The 10,711-nt window shown below is 36.3% G+C and overlaps 2 protein-coding genes across 2 annotated transcripts in view; one reads left to right on the top strand and one right to left on the bottom strand.

The window, feature by feature from the left end:
* Positions 1-10,711, bottom strand: part of katnip (katanin interacting protein) — a 1,410,884-nt gene that overhangs the window by 1,340,319 nt on the left and 59,854 nt on the right. The window lies entirely within an intron of this gene.
* On the top strand, positions 4,534-9,062 carry cox6b1 (cytochrome c oxidase subunit 6B1). The gene is given in 4 exon segments (NM_001002695.3): positions 4,534-4,696; positions 5,288-5,401; positions 8,352-8,452; positions 8,813-9,062. Coding segments are annotated over 3 exon segments (261 nt in total). The 5' UTR covers positions 4,534-4,696; positions 5,288-5,295; the 3' UTR covers positions 8,867-9,062.

Genomic DNA, 10,711 nt, shown 5'->3' with positions numbered 1-10,711 from the left:
CTGCCTTAATCCTTCGTGGCAGAGAGTTAACAAGATACGGGAAATATTCCTCAGAGATTTTGCTCCATATTGACATGATAGTATCACAGTTGCTGAATCTCCCGTTCCACCACACCCCAAAGGTGCTCTATTGGATTGAGCTCTGGATTGAGCTGTGGAGGCCATTTGAGTACAGTGAACTCATCGTCATGTTCAAGAAACCAGTCTGAGATGATTCACGCTTTATGATATGGTGTTATCCTGCTGGAAGTAGCCATCAGAAGATGAGTACGCTGTGGTCATAAAGGGATGGACATGGTCAGCAGCAATACTCAGGTAGGCTGTGGCGTTGACATGATGCTCAATTGGTTCTAAAGGACCCAAAGTGTGCCAAGAAAATCTCCCCCACACCATTACACCACCACCACCAGCCTGAACCGCTGATACAAGGCAGGATGGATCCATGCTTTCATGTTGTTGATGCCTAATTCTGACCCGAGCATCTGAATGTGTCAGCAGAAATGGAGACTCATCAGAGCAGGCAATGTTTCTCCAATCTTCTATTGTCCAGTTTTGGTGAGCCTGTGTGAATTGTAGCCTCAGTTTCCTGTTCTTAGCTGACAGGAGTGGCACCCGGTGTGCTCTTCTGCTGCTGTAGCCCATCTGCCTCAAGGTTGGACGTGTTAATACTCAGAGCAGCCCGTCTGGCACCAACAACCATGCCACGTTCAAAGTCACTTAAATCTCCTTTCTTCCCCATTCTGATGCTCGCTTTGACCTGCAGCAGATCGTCTGGACCATGTCGACATGCCTAAATGCATTGAGTTGCTGCCATGTGATTGGCTGATTACAAATTTGCATTAACAAGCAGTTGGACAGGTGTAGATCCTCATGTTTAAAAAGACTCTGGTAAAAGTTGAAGTACTGACTACACTTTTGTACACATGTAAACGTAATAAATTACGGCTTCACATGTGTATGTGTATGTAAAAACATATCCGTTACTACTGCCTGTTTTAGTTTCACACTAATGACTAGACCACACATCTTATACATTAATACAAAAACCTCACATACATCATTTTGATGTCTTTATTTTAGCAGGAAAGAAGCTAAGCAACATCACTCTGCAGTGTTGTCCAGCAATACTTCTCAAAAAGCTGAAGATTGCATCAAAAAGGCAAAGAAAATACAAGAAATAATATAGATTGTGCCAACAAACACATTATAACGAATGCTATAAGTAGAAAATACTGATATTTGTGTAAAACTGATATGAGTAAAAGTAATTTGTCAGAAAAATGAATAGTGACGTACTGATACCAGGAAAATTACTGTCACAGAATATTTACTATATCTACTTCCCTTTACTCTGGTCTTGAATGTGATCGGCGTGCGGTGTGAATAGCATAGGAATGCTATGGTTGTTATTTGATAGCATCTGACCTGCTCCATGCCAAAATAGACAATCAAAATACTTTCCATTTATCACAGCACTCAGGGCTTTAGATAGGAATGACTGAACCCTGGTCCATTTAAATGACAAAAAGCCACACACTGGGCTTATATATAGAGGCTGCAGGATTCCTGAAAACAGCCCTGCAGGTGATGCTGGAACTATTAATGGACTCAGACACGTGCAACGTCTTTAGCTAGTTTTACATTTAACTCCAGTCACTTATTTTTCAAAGTCACAATGCTTATATTGCACTCAAACCAGAAGAAATGTACATGAATAAAATACCACAGTAATCTATTGTAAATACTCTAGTGTTTTGAAGCATACTATAGTAATGTACATGTGTTAATCTGTTGTTGTAATTCTGCATGATAATGCTACTATATACACATTTCCCAGTACTGTGCTACCACATTTAAAAAAAAACCAAATTATACCACAGTATTTATTAGTATTTACTGCTGTAAAAAAACTTAAGTATACCACAGTATTTACTACAATTTATTACTTCACAATAACACCACAGTATGCCATTAATTATCTTGTTTTTTTATTTTATAATGTTTGTGTTTGTGTGTGTGTGTGTGTGATTGATGTATATCACTGAATATATATGTTCATATAGGTATATGTAATCAGATGTGTATATATTCTGACTATGGGTGTATTTATTTAGTTTTGCTATTGTTTTAATCTATACTTATTTGTGGATACTGCTGCAATTTCTGAATTAAATTAATAATTCAATCAATCAATCAATCAATCAATCAGTCCATCTGTTCGTCCATCCATCCATCCATCTTTTTTAAACACTCTAGTGTTTTTGAACCATACTATAGTAACGTACCTCATTTAATCTGTTGCGGTAATTCTATAGTTGCTAATACAACAGCTATAAACACATTTCCCAATATTGCCTACTACGTTTTTTTCACTACAGTAATAATAAAGTATACCACAGTATTTATTACAGCCCATCAGTTCACAATAATAACCACAGTATGCTATGTATTAACCAAGTTGTAAATACTCTAGTGTTTTTGAACCATACTATAGTAACGTACCTCATTTAATATGTTGTAATTCTGCCATTGCTAATACACCAGTTACAAACACTTTTGCCAATACTGTTTATTATGTTTTCTACAACCATATAATATAATATTTTAAAAACAGTATATATTGGATTTACTGTAGTAAAATTTAAAGTATACTACAGTATTTATTAGTTTATCGGTTCACTATAACACTACAGTATGTTGTAGCTTTCATTAACTAAGTCTGGTAAATACTCTAGTGTTTTTGAACCATTTGTAAACTAATTATAATTAATAATAATTACTATAGTAATGCAACAACTACAAACACAATAGTTTCCAATACTATACTAGTTTTCAACAACTATAATAGACTATAACAGTAATTATGAGTATTTACTGAAGTAAAAACTAAAGTATACTACGGTATTTATTATGTTAACAGTTCACATCAATACCACAGTATGGTGTAGCATGCGTCTTGTAAATACTCTAGTGTTTTTGAACCATACCATAGTAAAGTACATCATTTAATCTGTTGTGGTGATTCTACAGTTGCTAATACAACAACTGTAAACACATTTTCCAATGCTGTATAAGTTTTCTATAACTATATAATATACTATTTTTATAACAGTATTTATTAGGAGTTACTGTCGTAAAATTAAAGTATACTACAGTATTTATTAGTTTATCTCTTCACTATAACTTGTGTGAAGTATATACTGATGATCTGGAGGTGGGTGTGCATTTGTTTGGTAGTAATACATGCTTCAGTGAATCAAATGTATGTATATATTTGAATTACAACTATTTTAATAATAAAATGTTCATGTTTTCAGTGTTTTGAGGGATATTTGGTGACTATTTTAGAGGTTACTGTAGGTCAGACTATATAAATGATGCGTCTAATTTTCTTTTTTTTAATGCTACATGCAGATATAAACAGCTATTTTACAAGAAACGTGTTTTGTGAACACTTGAGATGTCTACTGGTGCTCTAGAACTCCAGTTTCAGACTGTTGAGGGATATTTTCCTAGCATTCACAATGGTATAGCCTGTTATAGGGGAGGGCGGTCAAATGTTTATTTATATAATACATTTTAGCTATTAATAATTAACATATGAATCAGAGAAAGCTATTTCTTACTATACTATTAAAGGGCTGACCCCCCATCCCTGCTGAAAAATCCAGCTTAAACCAGCCTAGGCTGGTTGGCTGGTTTTAGCTGGTCGACCAGGCTGGTTTTAGAGGGGTTTTGGCCACTTCCAGGCTGGTTTCCAGCCATTTCCAGCCTGGTCTTAGCTGGTCAGGCTGGGAGATGACCAGCTAAAACCAGCTTGACCAGCCTAGCCAAGCTGGGAGTCCAGCCAAAACCAGCTATATCCAGCTTAAACCAGGCTGGTCAAGCTGGTTTTAGCTGGATTTGGCTGGTCATTTTCCAGCCTGACCAGCTAAGACCAGACTGGAAATAGCTGGAAACCAGCCTGGAAATGGCCAAAACCCCTCTAAAACCAGCCTGGTCGACCAGCTAAAACCAGCCAACCAGCCTAGGCTGGTTTAAGCTGGATTTTTCAGCAGGGATACCTATTGTTTTGATGTCCTTCAAGGGTGATCATGCTTTAATTAGGGGGTTCAATCCCCCACAAACCCCCCTGTAAATTACACCCTGACTAAAATCCTATGTTATAGTATTCATTAACCTAGTCTTGTATATTAGTTGTATGAATTAAAAATACTACCATAAATTACAACAGTAGCCTATTTTTCTTGTTGGGTTATTAATTATCCCCCAAAAACGTACATATTGAGATCTTTGGACTACAATCACGCAAACATCATAACCTGTTAATCATTAACCTGCTGTAGTGCACACAACAATGCTTTTTCCGGATATGATGACATATCCCGCATTTCTGAAGGTCACACTAATGCACATTAAAAAGCCCATAATTACACTTATTTAAAGCTATATGCATTTAAGCATAACGCTCGTGCATGTATGAGGGCGCCTGGTGTCTGTCAGATGAAGTGCATCGCATCCTACACATATCGCATCTGTCGTTTCAATGTGACCTGAGTCCGCCATACCGTGTGTAAAGGACTGCACGCCAGCGCTCAAGTGCACTTACTAGCACACACACACTCGGCAAGTGGATGAGGATTGTGTGTCACTGAACTAAAGTCACTCAGATCAGCAGCCGCCTCACATCACACAGGTAAAAACACCTTATTATGATCATCCTTACAGCAATGCGCGTGGAAACTAAACACCGACGGGCTTTTATTCACTGAGGGAAAGGAAATTGATTCTCATTGTAAAAGCGAAAGTATGTAACAATGTGATTGTCATTACGCCAAATGCATCGCTTATAGCATTTGTATTTAATGTAGCACTACTAATAAGTACTCACATTGAGTAATATATGAAATATGATGCGTTAGATGCGCGTAATAATCATATATCATAAGTCATAGTTGTGAAATCGTCACGTACGCATAGTCACTATATGGCCTAGCTGAGCTGAATATGTATCACCACAGTGGTGAATATACATGTTATAGTATATTATATTACACTGATGTTCTTTCATTCTTAAAGTGAAGCACATTCTGATGCAGTTATGGTCATATATGGACATTTTCCCCTGAAATGCCCTTGCAGGGAGTTGTAAATCGTCCTTCAGATGTTTTTCGCATTATTTTGAAGCTTGAAACGCTAACAGAAGCGGGATCTTAAGCCGGTTTTCTGTTGATATGGGATGTCTTTTTCATGAGAATGCAGTAATGTGGATGTGTGTCTCTTAAAGGGAGCGTCATGGCAGAGGATATCAAGCAGAAGCTGGAGAACTACCGCACGGCGCCCTTCGATGCCCGCTTCCCGAACCAGAACCAGACGAGGAACTGCTGGCAGAATTACCTGGGTGAGTTCAGTAGAAATGAGCATTTATTTATCAATCACAATTATTGATCTTAAAGGGATAGTTCACCCAAATATGAAAATTCTGTCATTATTTGCTGTCCGCTTACTCGCTTTAAACATCTGTTGAAAAGGAGATATTTTGAACAATGTTGTAAACCTGTAAGCACTGGCCATCTATTGTATTTGCTTTTTTTACTATGGAAGTCAATGGTTACTGGTTTGTATCTTTAATTAAAATATCTTCTTTAACAGAAGAAACTTTACCATACTACTACTTTACTATAGTATTGTTTTAAAATACTATAGTGTGTTTTCATGTGGTTGTGAAAAACTCCTTAAATATACTGAAATACATTGAAGTGTTAATAGTTCAGTATATTTTAGTAGTTTTACACAACCATACAAAACAATATCTAGTAAATATTATATTTCAAGTACTGTAGTATGGTTTAAAACACTAGTAAATACTATAGTTCAAGTACTTTACTATAGTATGGTTTAAAAACACTGTAGTAAATATTATAATTCAGGTATTTTACTATAGTATGGTTTAAAAACACTGGTAAATATTATAATTCAGGTACTTTACTATTGTATGCTTTAAAACACTCTAGTAAATATTATAATTCAGGTATTTTACTATAGTATGGTTTAAAACACTAGTAAATACTATAGTTTAGGTACTTAACTATAGTATGGTTTAAAAACACTGTAGTAAATATTGTAATTCAGGTACTTTACTAAAGTATGGTTTAAAAACACTAGTAAATACTATAGTTTAGGTACTTTACTATAGTATGGTTTAAAAACACTGATAAATATTATAATTCAGGTATTTTACTGAAGTATGGTTTAAAACACTAGTAAATACTATAGTTTAGGTACTTAACTATAGTATGGTTTAAAAACACTGTAGTAAATATTATAATTCAGGTACTTTACTAAAGTATGGTTTAAAACACTCTAGTAAATATTATAATTCAGGTATTTTACTAAAGTATGGTTTAAAAACACTAGTAAATACTATAGTTTAGGTACTTTACTATAGTATGGTTTAAAAACACTCTAGTAAATATTATAATTCAGGTACTTTACTATAGTATGGTTTTAAAACACTAGTAAATACTATAGTTCAAGGACTTTACTATAGTATGGTTTAAAACACTATAGTATTTAAAGTACTTAAAATAATCTGTTGTGGTAGTTCTATACTTGCTATAGTAATACAGCAATTTTAGTAATATAAACAAATTACAAGTGTACATTATACTGCAATAAATCTCAGCTTACTGTTGTAAAAACTACAGTATTTATAACCGTTTATGAGTATAATATAGTTAATACTACAGTATGTTGAGAGTATTTATTAACCAAGGGTTGTAAAAACTATTTATACACAGTATAATATTCTTTATTAAAGCAACTCATGTTTGCTATAAAATACTATAGTATTTCTTCATGTTGACATATAATATATGAGCAATATCACACGAGTAGCAGTGCGACTTGGCTGTATATGCACTGGTGATTGGCTCGAGGACGCAGGCTGAATGCCATAGTGTCCCACCAGTGCTGATATACAGCCATATCGCACCGCTACTCGTGTTATATTGCGTTTATACAACAGTTCAACTGCATAATCATGTATATAAAAAATAAAATCAAACACAGAGTCTAAAAACCCTTTTGTAAGAGGAACTACTTTCTTCCGCCTTTCATTCACATCTGCAGCTGACGTCAGACCAGCAGAAACGGTTGCTCATTCACAAATGTCACTTTAGAGCTAGTGTTTGAATGATTCTCTAGCGTAATGTCTAAAGCGATGACAAAACAGCTGATTTTGCTCACATTTTAAGATAAGGCTGAACCGCATGAATTGCCATCAGTCTACTGAGTTTCCCAATATTTCTCTGTTGCAATCAGAAGATCACAATAATAAACCCTGAAAAAGCCAAAGCAAACACTAGCAGATTACTATGGTATAAATACAGCACTACAACATACACAAGAGAGAGATCGACTGAGAGTGTCACTTACCTGTTCTATAATGATTTGTTAAGCTGTAGTTTGAAATTACGCTGAGTTTTTCTCCTGTAAGGGCTTATTATGCAGTCTCTGTCGCCATCTTGTGGCAGAGCATCAACCGTCTTTGCTCAGTATGACCGGCTGATGGCCACTAAAATTATTAATATTTAAAATAGGCACTATGCTTATGAATAAACTGCATAGTTGCAATCTTAACAACTATTTTCGCCTCAGAAGTACATTATGTTGTACAACAGCTGCAATATTTGCCAAACTATAGTGAGATTATTCCCGTAATGTCACTCTGTTTGGCGAAGTAATACAGAAGGGTGAAGAGACTGTAAGAGTATGCAGAATATCACACGACTATCAGCAAATCAGATTGGAGAACCAGGCAGAACTGTTGTATAAATATACATATATACAGAATACATTATAGATCAGGATTGTTATTTGTGGTTAATTATTAGTATACATCTGTGCGAAACAACTGCTGGACAATTCCAGGTGTGTCATTTTAAAAATTTATGAACTGATTCGGTTGCTCAAAAGTGAGTGTGACCACTTTATAATGTTATAAACTATTTTTATTTCAACCTCCCTTGAAAATGATAATCATTCAAATAATACAAGTGAGCATTTTATCAAATGTAGCTTAAAACATTCACAAAAAACATACAAATTACTAAAATTTGAAGTGTTCATGATACTAATAAAGCAAACGTTTCCACTCCAGGTTCAGAAAATAAGCTACAATTTATAAATGAGGCCAATTTTCTTTAATAATTAGTAATTAAAGTAAAATACTATTAATTCAGTAATATTAATGAATATTTAGAACCAATAAGTGTGAAATGGCGTCTGTTTATTGTTTAGACCCATCTTCAAGATGCATTAATGATATAATAATGATTTATTTTTGCCAGATTATCACCGATGCCAAAAAGCTCTGGATGCCAAAGGTGTAGATACAGCCCCATGTGACTGGTACAAGCGGGTCTACAAATCGCTCTGCCCTCTGTCCTGGGTAAACATCCCATCATCCACATTGTCATAATCACCTGATTGATGCAGGCTCTTAAAAATGAAAGCTCACCCAAAAATGAACATTCTGTCATCATTAATCACAAACATTTATGAGTTTCTATCTTCTGCAGATCACAAAAGAAGATATTTTGAAGAATGCTGGAAACCTGTAACCATTGACTTCTATAGTATTTGTTTTTCCTATTATGGAAGTCAATAGGTTTCCAGCATTCTTCAAAATATCTTCTTTTGTGTTTAACTTAATGTAGAAAGGTTTAGAACCACTTGAGTGTGAGTAAATAGTGAGCAAACTTCAATTCTAGGATGAACCATAACTTTAACATGTTTGTGTGTCGCTCAGATCGAGAAATGGGACACCCAGAGGGAAGAAGGAAATTTCCCAGGGAAGATCTGAAGGTGAAAGCGCATCAGGGGAACCGAAACGCATCTGTCTGTGGACACGTCTCTCTCCAGCTGAACGGGGCCTTATTAATGTTGGTTCATAAATGCACCTGTCAGTCTGGAGGACGAGGCCGATTGTTAACGTCATTCCTTATTTAAATGAAAGTGTTGCAGAATCTGCATTAAAATCTCAGGCACTGAAATGTTGATTCTGTCCTGATGGCTTTTTTATGGAGTCCGAAATTTGAACATTCATCTGCGTACCACAACAACAACAAAACACATCAAATATTCGTCACCAAACAACAGGCTGTTGAACTAATGCAAAAATATTGCACATCTGAGGTGGAGAAGCAGCCATGATACTGAGTAAATTATTTCTGACTATTAATATTTACATATTAGATGAAGTATTTGAGACATTAGTCAGGTTTTTGTCCTCAAACTGGTCCTGTGTGTAGCACTAGTTTCTTCCACATCTCCTCCTAAGCCTTCTGTTGTGTTTTTGTCACGACTACAATAACTCATTCAGTGTAGTGATACAGAGCTGTAATGCGCTCACAACCTGTCGGGACTACTTTAGCTGTGCGTATATCTGAAAATAACCTTATAGAGCGCTCATCAGCCAATCAGAATCAAGCATTCAACAGCTCTAAAAATTGTAAATATATTTTAAATGACTAGTGATCAGACTAAAAACTTTGTTGCATTAAAAACGTCAAGTGGTTTAACAGATAATAGTAAAGCATAGGGGCTGGATTGTGATTTAATTTAACACATCATCAAATGATTAATGCGCTAGAATGACGCCTTAGAATGTTCATCAGCCAATCAATCAAGCTTTAATATCCTTGTAGTATAAATAGCTAGTAAACTAGTGATCTAGGAGCTAAATAACATGTTACTTAATATGTAGTATGGCAATCTCTTACTGTTCAGCTGTTTAGTGACTTACCTGGACACTAACTCGGCCACTTTATTAGGTACATCTTACTTGGACCCTTTTTTGCCTTCAGAACTGCCTTAATCCTTTATAGCAGAGATTCAACAAGCTACTGGAAATATTCCTCAGAGATATTGACATGATAGCATCACTCAGTTGCTGCAGATTTGTCGGCTGCACATCCACGATGCCAATCTCCCGTTCCAACACATCCCAAAAGTGCTCTATTGGATTGAAATCTGGTGACTGTGGAGGCCATTTGAGCACAGTGAACTCATCGCCATGTTCAAGAAACCAGCCTGAGATGATTCACGCTTTATAACATGGTGTTATCCTGCTGGAAGTAGCCATCAGAAGATGGAGACACTGTGCTCATAAAGGGCTGGACATGGTCAACAGCAATACTCTGGTAGGCTGTGGCGTTGACACGATGCTCAATTAGTGCTAATGAGCCCAAAGTGTGTCAAGAAAATATCCAGAACCGCTGATACAAGGCAGGATGGATCCATGCTTTCATGTTGTTGACGTCAAATTCTGACCCGACCATACGAATGTGGCAGCAGAAATGGAGATTCATCAGAGCAGGCAACGTTTCTCCAATCTTCTCTTGTGAATTGTAGCCTCAGTTTCCTGTTCTTAGCTGACAGGAGCGGCACCCGGTGTGGTCTTCTGCTGCTGTAGCCCATCCGCCTCAAGGTTGGACGTGTTGTGTGTTCAGAGATGCTCTTCTGCAGAGCTCGGTTGTAACGAGTGCTTATTTGAGTTACTGTTGCCTTTCTATCAGCTGGAACCAGTCTGGCCATTCTCCTCTGACCTCTGGCATCAACAAGGCATTTGCGCCCACAGAACTGCCGCTCACTGGATATTTACTCTTTTGCATCATTCTCTGTAAACCCTAGAGATGGTTGTGCGTGA

Source organism: Danio rerio, chromosome 24 (genome assembly GCF_052040795.2).
Source record: "Danio rerio strain M-AB ecotype USA chromosome 24, GRCz13ab, whole genome shotgun sequence".
In the NCBI taxonomy this organism is placed as follows: Eukaryota; Metazoa; Chordata; class Actinopteri; order Cypriniformes; family Danionidae; genus Danio; species Danio rerio.
This window is presented reverse-complemented; position numbering and strand designations above follow the sequence as displayed.